Raw genomic sequence first — 16,001 nt, 5'->3', positions numbered from 1 at the left:
ATTTTTATTTTTATTACACTTTGAAGTTTATTCGAAGAAGCAATGTAAAGCAAAATGTTTGGTGTTTTTAGGGTGACAATGACAGGCGACGTCAGTTGGGTTCTAGGATGGCGTACATTGATAGCAGTATTTAATTTGTATGAAAAAAGGAAAATTCAAAGACTCCATTATTTTTAAAGTCGCTGAACTAAAGTTGTTCAGTTTGACGAAGGCGATCTACGTTTCAATTTTTTCCTCGTATTACAGGCCACACCCGGTATAGGTATTTGGAGTGCCTGGTACCAAGAAATCTTAAAAAAAAACCTGAAGGAGGTGGAATTCTTACGCTTTTACGTAAATGTCAGCCCTATCGTCTCTAAGCTTTACATCCCTGACATCCCAGACGATGACCCTTAGTTCGAACTCTTCCACGTGTCGCGGAGTGATGTCCACGGGGGCTGGTATGAACAGGCCACTTTCCAGGGGGAACATGTCTACCCAGAGCTGGATTTTACCCTGAAATGATGTATTAGCGAGTTATGGCTATGCTCGGGATTTATCTACGAGACCGAATCAGAAATGAGATTGTGTAGAAGAACTATGGCTACCGACATGGCCATGCAAATCAGCCCAAATCAAAACAATACATCAAAAAAAAAATTCCCAGAAAATTGACGATTTTAAGGTGCGAGCTTTTTTAAAAGTAGTACAGCGATCAACTGATTGAGCGGTATACAACAATTTGACGTTTAGGTACTATACGAGATTCATCAAGAAAACAGAACACAGAGTTGCTAGTCTTCTCCACTTTCTAATCCTTACCTGTTCTACATCAGGCTTCTCAGGGTGGAAGAGTGTCCTGGTCTCCACGTGCTCCGGCACCAAGCGGTGTCCACAGATGGGCAGAGTATGCCATTTATGTAGGAGGTTCAAACATATATTTTCTTTCCTTTCTGCTGTGCTTCCGTATTTTTTTCCTGAGGGTACAAACATTTTTTTAAGGATTTCAATATGAGGACTAAAACCAAGTACAAGCTATGGCGTGCATTGAGTAGGCAGCAGGATTGGCAGCGCTGGTGCTGGTGACGCTCTGCTGCAGCGCAAAGTAGCAAATGCATACGCTAACGTCATCATCAACAGCATCAGCCTAGCAGTCCACTGCTGGACATAGGCCTCTTCCATGGCGCGCCACAATACTCTGTCTTCAGCCCCTAGCATCCATCCGCCGCCAGCGACCCTCTTAAGATCGTCGCTAACGTACCTACAATGGTGGGAGTATAAAAAAATCCCGGAATTTAAAATCATCAATTTTACGCGTGTGAAGCCGGGGTAAAGTCAAGTTAATTAATAAAAATAAAAAACTTTAGAGATGTACTATTTATCGAGTGAACTATCGATTTTTCTAAAAGTTATTAGTGGTATTTTTGGAACAGTTGCATTATATTTAAAAAAAATAATATTTTGCCAGTTTTCCGCCCACCGTTTTCTCGTTCTCGCTCGAAATAATCCCTCAAACGCATTACAAAATCCCGACTCTGGCAGTTCAAATAGTATTTTTTTATCGAGGGACTAAAATAAGCCTATATATACCCGAGGTGGTTAGCCACCCGAGCTTTAACGAGGGTATCTATTTATCCGAGTGTTTATATTGACTTTTATTCTCGAGGTGAAAACTCTATTTTTCACTTGGAATGCGAGAAAAAAATAGTCATTTCTGGGAAAGAATTAATGCTTTTCTTATTCCTTCAGTCTATAAAACTTTCATAGGTTTTTAAATAAATCTTTCTAGATTTCGGCGGCATGCTCTTTGCTCAAAATCATAATTTTCACTATCACTTGACGACATTGTGAGAATAATCAATTTATTTTAATCGTTTTTGATTTACGCTCTACAACAATTTCAAAGTTTAGGCGGTAAGTATTTTTTTCCAATCAGACCCAGATATATAACAAAATCGCATCGGCGAAATGGTCAATACACAAACTGGAATAAATAGAATGGCGCCACCTTCTATGCGGAAAAAGCATAGAAACTAAGACCACGTAGACAAAGAACGTAACATTTTCGTCATGTAAATGGTCAACTCAACACACAATCTTATTATGCCAAAAACTAAGCAAGTACTGGCTGTTTAAGTTTATCTAAGTCACTCAAAGTAAATAAAAAAAAACTTTTACCCCCTAAGGGCTAAAGTACTCACTTTACTCCCGCCTCGTAAGGCTATATTGACCTACTTTTTGAGCATGAGAAGTGAAAACAGTCTTTTTAGACCGTTTCGGCATTTTGCAAAAAAATAACAACAAACTTAACGAGAAACAGTAACAAAATTCAACAACAATAATAATGAACCTCAGCAATTACCGATTATGTTGTGTCACGTCACTACTCTGTTACGTTTTACACATAGCGTCATGTAAAAAAACATATATTTTTCTATCGTATTCGATGGAGTATATTTAATGGACACTGATATTGCTATATATTTTTAAAAAGTACAGTTTTAAATTTTTTTGATTACTTACTTTTATTTATTTTTTTGATTCAACTGGATGGCAAAGTAGCAAGTGGGACTCCTGATAGTAAGAGATCACCACCGCCCATAAATAAACATCTGCAACACAAGGGTATTGCAGATGCGTTGCCAACCTAGAGGCCTAAGATGGGATACCTCAAGCGCCAGTAATTGCACCGGCTGTCTTACTCTCCACGCCGAAACACAACAGTGCAAGCACTGCTGCTTCACGGCAGGATAAGCGAGCAAGATGGTGGTAGCAATACGGGCGGACCTTGCACAAGGTCCTACCACCTGCAAATTTTGCTTCAAAATAAAAATAAATAAAAATATATTTTGCAAATATAGTATGCGTAATTCGGAAAATTTTGAAGAGTCACAGAACTCATCATAAATGAAAAATACAATAAACAAACCTTCGTAAGTACTACCTATATAACATGCTTAGTTTTAGAGCCGCTTCGAGGAATAACGTACCATTGTCACAGTCCTTATACTCCACGCCGTTGACCATGACTGATGAGGCGTCAGGAAACATGGGCGGTGGCAGATGGTTCTTTAAACAGAGGTCTTCGAGAATGATCGACGGCTTCTGATAGTCTCGCCATCGCAATGCTCCTACCCTGGTTGGAAGATGCTGTTAGTTGCTGCCCAAATTAGTTATAAATGGGATTATTACTGGAGTGCGACTAACGCATATCTTCACTGCTTTTACGCTCATTACTTGTAAGCTTTGGAAGCCACAGCTACGACTGCATAATCGGCAAATAAGTCCAGTCGTGCCCAGCGACGTAGGAGGGAGAGCAGACCTGTTAACTTACAGGTTATATTCAGTGGCCAATCCGACGGACGCCCTGTGCTTCGTATACACTCTGTCTTCCAAGTCGATGCAGGTTGTTCCGATCAGGTCGTCAGGTTCACAGGTATCGCAGTTGAGGAGTGACACTTTGAGGAGATAGTCCTCCGGCAGGGAGGCACGTAGCTCATACATTCTACGAATAAAAAAGAGCGTATGAAAGGCTTTCAATATGAACGAAGAAGAAAGCAGCCGTGGAGCTGACCAAGAATACGATAGATAGAGAGATTGCAACCGATTTGTTTTCTTAATTTACCTAGTTTTCTTCTCTCTCTTTCTATGGTACTTGGTGCTTAATTTAACTTCCTTCCGTACAGCGTGTATCCGTTAAAAACAAAGTTGTAAAGAATAGATACATTCGCTTCGCTTCTTCGCAAAATTTTGCTTAGTATTCTTGACTGACCCCATGTCAACCTTAAATTATTCAGCTATATGTGCAAAATTTAGCTTTGAGGTTTTAAGTTAATACTGAATACCTTTTGTCATGATAAGTAAACCTTCTTCTTTGCTATAAACGACTATCTTTTTGGTAAGGTGTTAAACACACCAAAACCACTAATGTTTAATAAAGTAGCCTAATTATTTTATACAAACATAATAATATGTCATTTAACATTCACGATGGGAAAGCATTATTCACTACTAGCTTTTGCCCGCGGCTTCGCTCGCGTGGAATTCGTTTATCGCGCGCTGATCCCTCGGGAACTGTGCATTTCTCCGGGTCAAAAAGTAGCCTATGTCACTCTCTGGCCCATAAACTATCTCTAGCCAAGAATCACGTCGGTCAGTCGCTCCATTTCGACGAGAAAGACGGACAAACATACAACACTTTCGCATGTATAACATTAAGTATGGATATCTGTACTACCTAGTTACGTTTTAGGGGGTAATTCCAACAAAAGGTTAGAAATCACGTTAGACATTAATAGCGTCAGATTCTCACTTCCCAAATACAGGATTGACAGTCTTCGTCGCGTGGCTGTTCCGGTCTCCAAGCAACTTTCTACCGCACTGCACTGTGACATAGGGGTGAGATTTCTCTGTCAAATCCTTGGCTAGCAAGTTGGCTTTGACCACGTAAACGCGCACGAGGTACTTCGAAGGCTCATTCTCGGGATAATCGTCGAAGTAGCTGTTAAAAAAATAGTTCTGAGAAAAATAAACAGTGCGGGTTTTTTGACGCTAGGTATAACTTTTATTTACAAGCTTTTATTTAGTTGCACCTGTCCCGTTGTCTGTCTGTCAGTCTGTCTTCTGTCTATGATCAAATCTTGCAAGTGAAATTCGATCAAGTTAGATTGACTTTAAATTTGGTATACTTATGTAAATCGTGACAATGCGTTAATCTGGTAGTAACATCCTGGTAATCCGGCCAGGATCGTCTCCGCAGGACGGAACTCTTCAACGGTTAATGGCATCGACTTGAAATTTGGTGTGCAAATGTAGTTTGGGTGACATTACAAGCACAGTCTATAAAAAGTACAGTCAGCAAAAAAAGCTAATATTAAAAATTAAATTTTTACCAAAAACTTATTTTCATGTATTGGTGTCAACACTAACTAAATGACTTAGGGCCTACGCTAGCTGGCGCGGGTGGACTTCGCGGGCGCACGCCGGCGGGCGCGAGCGCAGGTACAATCCTGTGCACGCGGCGTGCGCTGTTAGCGCTGCTCATACTGTTGTTCAACAGGTGTCCACCCGCTCCATGCAAACCGCGTCAGCAAGCGTAGGCCCTTAGGTACCCTCGATCCAATTCCACACCACAGGGACTGACTGCAACTGTGTTCCCTGGTGGCGGCCATTTATATATCGCGATACCGACCTGCAGAACATACAACGTGTACGACTTGACTTGCTGTCTCCGTCTATTCGAACAAAACAAATAGAGACGGCATTACGTTTAACCGTCAGTTAATACTAATCAATGGATGGTGAAACAGACCCTTAGTGAAGCCCTGAGTGCCCGTTTAAGCTTAAACCCGGATTTTTAATCAAACGGAAAAAATGTAAACAAAGTTTCGTCATTGTCAAAGTGACATTTCAGGGGATTTCAAGGTATGGGCCCGCTAGAAATATTATATAAAGTTCTGTTGTCGCCATGTTTTATTTCTATTTTCGATAAAAAAAGCCGTTTTTACGGGAGCCAACTTACAAGTAGTCTTTTGACCGAGAAGTAGGTACTCAGACCGGAGTCCATCCTTTCATACAAAAATGAATGAAAAACAACGCAAAACGTAACAATGAACTTAACTACAATCAAAATATAACAACGATGTCGACGGTAAAAAAAAAACGAACAAGAGTCACTGGAAAACGATTACGAATTCAGCCTCGAATGTTTAGTTTAGCGGTTCTTAACATTTTAGTCAGGAGGGACCATTTGACAAAATCTCTGTCTTGCCATGGACCACCAACTGTTTGAAGGTAATATACGGTAAAAGTAAAATTGTAAATGAATGAACGGTTGCGACCGCTACTTGACTGTCGCGTCGTTTTGCCAACTCGTTGTTGATGGCTTTGCGGACCACTTCGAGTTCTTCCAGGGACCACCAGTGGTCCGCGGACCACTGGTTAAGAACCACTGGTTTAGTGCATTGAGTGACGTCTCGCGTCAAGCGGTTCACAGCTTAGAAACCCGGGTGCAATACCAGGACAATAACTAAATTATGCATACAAAAATAGTACTCTCTTTGTAAATTAATATACCAAAGCGTAGTAAATGCCAAAGTAAAGATTTTCATCAGTAATTCCAAGTCAAAGTCAAAGTCAAAATATCTTTATTCAATTTAGGCAATAACAAGCACTTATGAATGTCAAGAAAAAATCTACCACCGGTTCGGAAAAACACCTGTTGAGAAGAATCCGGCAAGAAACTCAACGAGGCATATTTTTTTAAACAGATTTACAATATGATTCAATGATAATTATCTATACATCACAAGTATTTAACACAACTTTATTTTTAACACAGTAGGTTCGCTATTTGAAGGGATCGCTATAAATGCGGATCGGAATTATTTTCAAATATCCCTGTAAAAATATATTTACAATTATGTATTAAAGTTAAAACATAAATAAAAAAAAAACTATAGATTTGTCGATAACATCGATAAAAGCGGTGCTCCCTCCCTACAATCTGTCAATAGCCGCACGCAAAATTCCGGGCCCAATATCAGTAGGATAGGATGTAGGTACCTACTAGTTATTATGTGTATTCTACCTTCAAGTAGCCGCAGTGTAATTGTTCGTCCTTCTCAGGTATGCCTGTTTTCTTCCCGTTGTATATCTTCAGTGTGCTGCACCAGTCCTTGAATCTTGAGAACTCCGGCTGGCATTCTAGCTCCGAGTCATATATCTAAAGAAGGAAAGTTTCAGAGCTATCTTCCTTCAATTTTACTACATAATTACATTACTTTCGCTTCTTTACATCTAATAATAAAGTTTTTCATTTTCTCAGGATAAAGTTGAGTATCGATGAGTCATAACGAAAATACAAACTGAAACATAGATGCACAGAAAAACCGGAAAAATAGACCAGCGCTGGGAATCGAACCCAGGTCCTCCGCATTTCGTGCCACGTGCTATACCGCTACACCACCACTGGACAGGGGTACAGACACGATTTTCTCCTATGCACCAAATATCTCAGCTTGTTTATTTCTTATTTAGTCACTTAAGCAGCGAGACTAGCGACATCTATGCTGTAGCCCTCATCGAGAAACTTTGACCTTTTTTTACTTTGAACTTTGTTTTGTGAAACTTTGGTTTTTCTGTGCATCTATGTTTCAGTTTGTATTTTCGATATGGGTTTTACGGGATGACCGTAAAAGTAATAAAATTTTAAGTTGAAATAAAAAATACAAAAATACCCCAAAAACCAATCTTATCGATGAGTCAGTCAAACAGTAAAAAAGATGATATCTAAAATATAGATACTTATTAAAGAACAAATACAAACAAAGTACCTATTTTAAACCATTAAAGCAAGATCCTTGAAATATGACAAAACACGTTCTTTGAGGCTCATAGAAGTGCACTAAGTAGGGATTTTCCACATTTCCACGGGATAGAGAGCTAGCTAATTTTTTATTTTATAGAAACAAACTGAGACAAGCCTCCTGAGCTAGTGTTTAAATATAGAGAAGTCAAGCTAACTAAAACTGCTTAAAATCAAAAGCAACTTACAGCAATGCGATCGCTGATGTTTTTATCATCGTCGTAGTTATCCTATAAAAAATAAATCATTGTCAAATGTATACTCCTTTCATAGTACCTATTAATTAAATTTTCCTCTGTCCCTATTATATTTCATTGCGTACAATTTCCTTTGTATTCACCATCTCTTTCTAACGGTGTAATAGATGTAGTAGAAATAGATGCTGAATATGATCGTGTCGGTCAGCGCGAGGATTACCTACCGCCAGTGACGCAGAATATCTCATCCACCAATCCTTCTCCACCACTGGAGCCGGCTTTACCACTTTAATCTGGCTCTTCTCCTTGGAGAAGATCGGGAGCAGCGTGTATTCTTCCTCATCAGCCTCCTTGTTGCACAATATTCTTCGCCAGATCGATACCTTTGCTTTCATGGGCTGGAAACTCTTTTTGCTGGAAACGTGACTCAAAGCGTCCTCGGATTCCTCAGTATTCGACCGAAGCGATCTTTTTACGAACACCATCCGATTTACTGTTGAACAAAAACCAGAATCTTTTTCATGAAATCAAAACCGGTGGATGGAAAAAATTGAAAAACTCAGGATGGTAGAAATTATATCAAACTTTTAAGAAAAACTATAACGCCTAAGTTTGCTTCAGAATTATTAGTAGTTTAAGAGTAAATAGCAGCCTAAGGTATAAAATATACCTAAACTTGGAAGATTCCGTATAAAATACGAAATCCTTAGACAAATATTACTTATTTTTTTCGTAATGGCTACGGAACCCTATTTTTTGCGAGTCCGACACGCTCTAGGCCGGTTTTTTTTAAGATGATTTTACATCTGGTCTAATGACGAACCTTGAACAAATGCCGCAGACATTATCGACGAGGAGTAAAGCGACTCTTCCCTCTCGTTCTTAGGTATCCAACCAACCATGTACTTATGCGGCTTCTTCACAACGTTCAGACCCAGGAACAGGGTTCTTCCAAAAGTGCTGCTATCGTAAAGCCTGACGCTGAGGGGGGAACAGTTGGACTCGCCCAGATTAGCTTCGAAAATCTAGAAAGGACCAAAGTGTGCAATAGTACATATGTCATATCTACGGTACGGCACTAAAAGCGGATGAAGGTTTGTACGATTATGAACAAATTCGTTTCCATAGTCATATCATATAACGTGCCGTATGTTACAGGTCGGTTCTGATACTAAGAAGTTTTGGCAGCAATTTAAACAGTATTTAAATAGGTGATTAAGTTTCGAGACAAAATCTTTAGTGTCTAAACCTTGTAGTAAGACGAATCTTAGCTTAAAATTAACATACACACTTATTAAGAATGTTGCAAGTTAGTTAGTTAAGTAGGCTTTGTTTTTAAAAAAGTGCACCCTTTTTTATTTCGAAAAAAAAAACGGTTTTTCCTACTCAGAATCAAAAGCACTATCGATTCCGATAGTTTAAAAAATGTCCCTAAAAAATTACAGTTTTGCGACGTTTTTTTCATACAATCAGTATGGGCGTGACAAAACTGACTCAATTATTTTTTATAAAAAAATGATGTCATTTTTTTGAAGGATCGGAATCGATTGCGCTCTTGATTCTAAGTAGGAAAACCCATATTTTTTCCAAAATAAAAAATAAAGAAAGGGTACACTATTTTATTAAAACGCCCGGTAACCAGCCATAGGACGTCCAATGTTGGACATAGGCCTCCCCCATAGATCTTCAGTTGCTTCGGTTGGAAGCGGCCTGCATCAACCGTGAACCTGCGGCTTTAACCAGGTCATCCGTCCATCTCGTTGGTGGACGTCCTACTACACCGGTAGCTTGCCGATCCAGTCTCCATTCGAGAAATTTTCGGCCTCAACGGTCATCGGCAAAGACTAGTAAATAAAAATAAACCTGTGAAGTTTTTCCATTGGGAAAATTGCAGTTTGTTTTAGCGTCCGTGATTATGCTTGACTTGATGGTCACGTCTTCCATCTCAAGGACCACACACGGCTTGTGCGTGATGCTGACGTTCCTAAGACCCCACCAGTAGACGTCCACCCTTGTTGAAAAGAAGGGAAAGTAAATAAATATTTCAATTTGGGCAGTTTTCTGGGTTGAAAGCTGTTATTATAATAGGTATAACTACAAGGGGGAGAAAAAGGAATTATTTGACCAAGAATATTCAGTCTCAGGAATATTGTTTTCACACCTCTCCTTCAGAAAAGTAACTTTTCCTCCCTGGCGCGAGAGGGAGCAAAGTTTTCTAAGTGTTTTATTGTAAATGCCATTTTTTGAAGATGATAATTGTAAAGCCACGCCATTTTCTATGCCAGTTGTTTTTTAATAATATTCAGTTTTTTTTTTCAAGTTTCTTAATGCTCGGTGTGAAAAGTTATATGAGCCACTCGGGAGCAAAATTATTTTCATCTTGGGCGTTAACACTTGAATCCCTCATTACGCTCAGGATTCTACTTTAGAATCCTTCGCTACATTCGGGATTCAATTTACGCCCTTGCCGTAAATACACTATTTTGCTCCCTTGTGACACAAATAACTATTAAATCCAAGTAATTATTTTTTTCTTTAAGTAAGATAATACTTTTAACCCAAGTCAATATTTGTCTTCATCCAATACAATATGGCCTCCGGCTATACCTATACGAAATATTACTGTCTTGACCAAGGGTAATAAATAAATAAACAAATAAAAAAATTGTCTTAATCTAAGACATCCTTTTTTTCCGGTAGCTTTCGCCATTTCGCCCGCGTGGAATTCGGTTATCGCGTGCTCTCTTGGGAACTGTGCATTTTTCCTGGATAAAAAGTAGCCTATGTCACCCTCTGGCCCATAAACTATCTCTATGCCAAAAACCACGTCGAGCCGTCGCTCCGTTTCGATGTGAAAGACGGACAAACATACAAACATACACACACACAAACACACACACTTTCGCATTTATAATTTGCCTATACTTACTAAGCCTGACAGCGTGTATGTACCATCCGCCAAATAACTGGTCTATCAATTTAAAAAATAAAAAAATATCAAGCATGAGAAGTTAAAAATAATTTTAAATGATGGTTGTCGGTGTTTTTCTTTGTTTTCATACTTCGGCAAGGAATTTTTTAGGGAACCCACTCGCGATTTATCTCTTTCATTTTAAATTTATTATGATTTTTAGGGTTCCGTAGCTCGAAAGGAAAAACGGAAAACGGAACCCTTATAAGATCACTTTGTTGTCCATCCGTCCGTCTGTCAAGACCCTTTTTCTTAGGACCGCGTAGAGAAATCAAGCTAAAATTGATATCGAATATTCACATTTGCGGTCCCGTGAAGCCTTAAAAAAATCAAACTTTTAAAAGCAATCAAAAGTTACAGTAATTTAACAACGTGATTCCATACAAATTGCGGTGCACTGAAAACCTATTAGGGTATAGCCCGCGCCAAACTTTAGCTCTCTCTGACTTTGCAGCGCGCAGGTGTACAGTCAGTAGCATTTTAATATAATCCTACTAATATTATAAATGGGAAGATTTGTATGTTTGGATGTATGTTACTGTATATAATAATAATTTAAGTGTATTAATTATTTTTCATTAGTGATTGACAACTTGTCACTTATAATAAGTAAGTAACTATCATGTTTCAATAGGCTTAGGTACAGTCAGCGTCATATAGTACGTAGCAGTCAAGATCACCTAATACTCGGAAGCATACAAAATAGTCATTACCAGTGAATCGGTCAAAGCGGTCAAATTGTTCGAGACATCCATCGTGTACAAATATAGTGGAGCACGCACGTCGCCAAATACTTTATAACATTCAAGCCGACATTATACCGTAGCAGCCAAAGTATCCAAAAGTATGGGACACCGCAGGAAACTTGACTTTATTACATACCGTGTAAGGTCCAATGATCCAGTTAGCTAGTCCTCTTTAATATAATGTGAACGGTGTTCCATTTTCAGTCTCTTGGTGCAAAATGCACATGTCATTACCTTTTTAATTAAATAAAAACTCTTTTATAATGTAATTATACTGGCCAATTCAAGCCATATTAAAAGGAAATCCGTTAATCCGGAATTCTGACAATGTAAATAAAAATGTAAAACAAGCCGTCAGGCTCCAACTGAAAGAGCCGGAACGATCACTGACAAGTTGGTACTCTTTTCGGTGATTATCAAAAACAAAAAGTCGAGTCTGACGTGTTAATTCGCACTCAACTCGAGATTAAACCTTAAACCTTTTATATAAAGCTCAGTTTTCTAGTGTGTCCCATACTTTTGGATATTATGGCTGCTACGCTACCAGTGGTGATGTGCGTGCTCCGATTTATTTGTACGCGATGGATGTCCTGAGCAATTTGATCGCCTTGATTGGGTCGATGTTAATGACTATTTGTATGTTTCCAAGTATTTGGTGATCTTGACTGCTACGTACTATATGACGCTGACTGTACTTATCATATTTTTAAACCTATAAATTAAGCAGGATAAATTAATAACACGGAAGAAAACTTTAATCCGTGATTAACAAGAACAATAAATAAATTAGTCAAAATACCACGCACAGGACTTATCACGCTACACACGAGTAATATTTACCTCGACGTTTCGGCAACATTACAGTGGCCGTGGTCACGTGTGTTAGCGTGATAAGTCCTGTGCGTGGTATTTTGACTATGAGTGAAAATCAGGAAAGCTGAAGACATAATAATAAATAAATTAATAAAGAAAAACGGTAAAACGGTATTATGTCTCGGCATTTTAACAGTCTTTCAAAAACAAAGCAGTAGGTAGGCACTCCCAAAGCAATAACAAAAATCAACTACTTAAAACAGTAACGTAACTATGTACAATAACAAAAATCTAAAATCGCGACGCGAACAAATAAAATAACTCGCGGCGACTGTACTTTCCACTGCTGAACCAAACGTGTGTTGCGTAGAAGCACCCGGCGCACACAGATAGATGCACGCATAAACAAGGCGAGCGCGGTGCAGCGCAGGAGCTTGCGGGGCGCGGGGGGGTGCTCTCCCGTCCCTACCCGCTTACGTCCCGCAGATACCGAAAATGCAATACTGCGACGCCAATCGCCTCGTGTTCCAAACGAGCTAGAAATTTGGCGCGGGTTATACTTCAAGTGGTCCTAGAAACTTGAAATTTGGTGTGAAGGTAGCTATTATAATACAATCGACTAGAAAAGTCTGAAAATCTTGATTTTTTATGTGTGTCTGTAAATATAAAAGACCAATATAATCTGACCCCACACTGCGTACGTTTTGCTTAGGAGCTTGCTTTGCTTACACTGGATGTATTAAATCACTCGGAAAAAGCGGGAAATTCCCGTTTACATACCTATAAATGTGTACGGAACCCTCGTTGCGCGAGTCCGACTCGCACATGCCCGGATTTTTTTTCTCCGTTAAACAGATGAGTGAGCGACAATTATTACGTATGTCAATGTTAATAAATCTCCGTTTCAACTCCGCTAATATTATATGGAAGCGGGCGCAACATTTATATACAACCCTAGTATTCAAACAACTTTGTAGCGAGCAAGATGATGAGAGTTATTTGTAGCCAAAGTGCATCTCACAATTATTCCATTAAGCTCAAACACGGCATAGGTATTATTTTGTAACAGAGAACCGGTACCTACGGTCTTCTTTGTCAGGTTCAGTTCATCAAATTATACTTTCTGAATGTAAATACTTGACTTGGTGTTAAAAATGCCAAAATCGCTATAGGTGTGCTTTGAAAATTCGAGGGTTCCCTAAGATTCCATCATCAGATCCTGACTTGGTGTCAATGGGACCACCTCGGGAGTATGTCCTTTAGAACAAAAAAAGAATTTTGAAATTCGACCCACAATTTGCGTAGTTATCGCGTAACAAACATACACAAAAAAAACATACAGACGTATTGAGAACCTCCTTTTTTTCCCAGTCAAATTAATAATGTGGCTAAAGTGGAACTTTCAATTTGACAGACACGTCTATTGGCATTATTGTTTTATGAGATGCAAACGATTATCAACTTTAGGGTGGTAGACCACACATTTGGCTGATGGTACCTAAGCGATTTAAGGCAAATTTGACGCGACATGGCTGATTAAACTTACTTGTATGTGCATGGAGTAGGTATCAGGCTACTGGGCAAGGGCTCCGGTTCTTCAGATACAACATCTACTTGTTCCTTGACCCCGGGCGCGTAGAAAGACTCCTGGGTGGGGCTGTAGTACGTCGTCTTAAGGAGTTTCTCTGGCATCTACAATGTATTGGAAAACTTTAGACGTCGACTGTCATTGCTGATGGAGGTTAGAGGTTTTTGTCTTTATCGAGGCTTTCGATCTTCAGTAATTTTCCTTTCGATATTGTAAGGCACCAGGCCATAAAATGTATAAATAAAATTTTGTTCATCATCAATATCATCATCATTACCCGTAAGACATTTACTGTGGGCCTCAGGCCTTACTCGCATTTAGCCTTGATGAGCAGAGCCTCTTAGCTTAGTTGTATTATTGTCCAAGGAAACAAAATGTCTTGGTCTGTAAATCGCCCTCACTAAGCCATAGTAGACGGAATAACTTGGCTGTAAAACTACTTAATTTCATAATGTTTTAGTAGTAGGTAAATGGTCTGGCCTGGTCTTGTAAATCTATTTAATACATCAAGACCTTACACAATTGAGTCATTCTGCCTACTTGTGCATTTCACGACCTAGAAGTTTTGCTAAGTAGTTAAGTCTTCCTGAAACTTAGACAATTTTGTAATCATGGCATGGCATTGGCACAGTGTACTACTGAGCAGTTTTTAATGCCAAGGCTAAATGCAAGTAAGGCCTTCAGGACCCAACCCTAGGCCTCTCCCACAGGGCCGACCCTAGCTGACGCGGTTTGCGCGGAACGGGTGGACTCCTATTGAAAAATAATACTTATGAGCAGCGCTAACAGCGCGTGTCGCATGCGACGGATTGTATCTGACCCGCGCCCGCAGGCGTGCGCCCGCTCATTGCACCCGCGCCATCTAGCGTACGCCCATAGACCTCCCCAGTTGCTTCGCTTGGAAGCGGCCTGCATCCACTGTGAACCTGCGGCTTTATCCAGAAGCCTTATTGTCTTACGCATTTGGAATCTCAATCGTTTTCACCACTTCGCTCTGTCACATGGTATAGGACGAGGGCCGAAAGAGATGGTGAATGCGCACGCGAACGTCACAGGTCATCCATCTAGCTCGTTGGTGATTAAAAGGCTTACTTGCATGAGTTGCGCAGAGATTAGAATCCGGCCAGTAGGCTCGTCTCCCTTCAGGAGGTCTTGCCATTCCAATTGAGGCGCGAAGTCCCGCCTGTCGTCTACCACCGGTTCTACTTGCAGACGACCTATGAGCTCCTTTTTATCCTAAAATAGCAATACGACTACAAAAGAAGAGGTATTTGGCGGTACAAGACTGTAAGGCGTGTGGTACCGGTAAACAAAATGGCTAACTCTGTTTATAATAACAATAATAAGTTCATTTATTTTGAGCAACTTGGCCCATACAATAAATACCTTACAGACTAACATACATATTAAATTTATAATCAATAATATTTAAAACTACTTTTAAACTAATTTGGCGACAAAACGGCGTGACCCCGTTGAGTCACCGTCCCCGACGTCGCATTCAACTGCGGCATGGTGCCCCGGAACCGCCGGAACACGACGTCTTTCGGCCAGAAGGCAGCACTCGCGATGGTCCCCATCAGCAGCCATTAAATCTAAAGCTTTGTCAGCTACTTATTGTACACCCATTAAATACCATTTTTACAGCGAATAAATGATTGATTGATGGCATAACTCACTGTGGTATCACCATCATAGACTTCAACCAAAACCTCTGGTGGGTACTCGGTCAGCCGTTCCGGTGAGGTATAGGCGTTCCGACTGATCCTGATCACCTCGTTCCATACAGGATTCACCGTCTTCTGCTGAATCTGTAATGGAGAACATATCTTTAAAAAATCTTGTGACTCTATTGTTGTAGAGTCGTGTTCAGATAATATTTTTGATCAAAATTTTGCTCATAAGTTTATGAACTCGACTTTGCTTTGCTAATATTGCGAACAAGTTTGCTAATATCGTTCAGACCTCGAAACAAAAGATCAGTTTTCTTTTTCTTTCCCATTTAAGGTGCGTCGTCTTCCATACAAACTTTGGTGCCTGAATATTTCTTCCACAGATATTGTTTTCGCAAATCACAAAATGGAGAGGATCTATTATACCTAAATTTCAGTATGATGCAGTAAATTTTGATCCAAAAACTAATAGATACGACAAACGTATGCGAACCTAGTATCGAACAATCTTAGCCATACCAGAGAGAGGACAAAGCCGCCTTATGGCTGTACAGTCCTGCACAAAAAAGAATCATAAGATAAGTTTCCAAATCGCAACTTGACGGGAACGTCAAGCAGGGATTTTCCTCATACGCGTGTTGGGCGAGCACTGAAGGACTCCGGTCGTC

At 39.8% G+C, this 16,001-nt stretch overlaps 1 protein-coding gene across 2 annotated transcripts in view; it reads right to left on the bottom strand.

Annotated features, from left to right (window-relative positions):
- The window catches only part of LOC141437106 (otoferlin-like), a 50,251-nt gene that overhangs the window by 9,611 nt on the left and 24,639 nt on the right, over positions 1–16,001 (bottom strand). For both annotated transcript variants that reach the window (XM_074100331.1, XM_074100336.1), the window contains 14 exons: positions 15,340–15,471; positions 14,753–14,896; positions 13,619–13,764; positions 9,406–9,553; positions 8,366–8,567; positions 7,767–8,035; positions 7,534–7,575; positions 6,569–6,703; positions 5,091–5,170; positions 4,292–4,480; positions 3,314–3,484; positions 2,970–3,115; positions 802–956; positions 326–495 (listed from right to left, as the gene is read on the bottom strand). In XM_074100331.1, the coding sequence (XP_073956432.1) occupies positions 326–495; positions 802–956; positions 2,970–3,115; positions 3,314–3,484; positions 4,292–4,480; positions 5,091–5,170; positions 6,569–6,703; positions 7,534–7,575; positions 7,767–8,035; positions 8,366–8,567; positions 9,406–9,553; positions 13,619–13,764; positions 14,753–14,896; positions 15,340–15,471 (2,129 nt within the window). The remainder of the gene's footprint in view (positions 1–325; positions 496–801; positions 957–2,969; positions 3,116–3,313; positions 3,485–4,291; positions 4,481–5,090; positions 5,171–6,568; positions 6,704–7,533; positions 7,576–7,766; positions 8,036–8,365; positions 8,568–9,405; positions 9,554–13,618; positions 13,765–14,752; positions 14,897–15,339; positions 15,472–16,001) is intronic.

This window comes from Choristoneura fumiferana, chromosome Z, assembly GCF_025370935.1.
Source record: "Choristoneura fumiferana chromosome Z, NRCan_CFum_1, whole genome shotgun sequence".
In the NCBI taxonomy this organism is placed as follows: Eukaryota; Metazoa; Arthropoda; class Insecta; order Lepidoptera; family Tortricidae; genus Choristoneura; species Choristoneura fumiferana.
The sequence above is the reverse complement of the archived record's forward strand: the minus strand, read 5'-3'. Positions and strand labels throughout refer to the sequence as shown.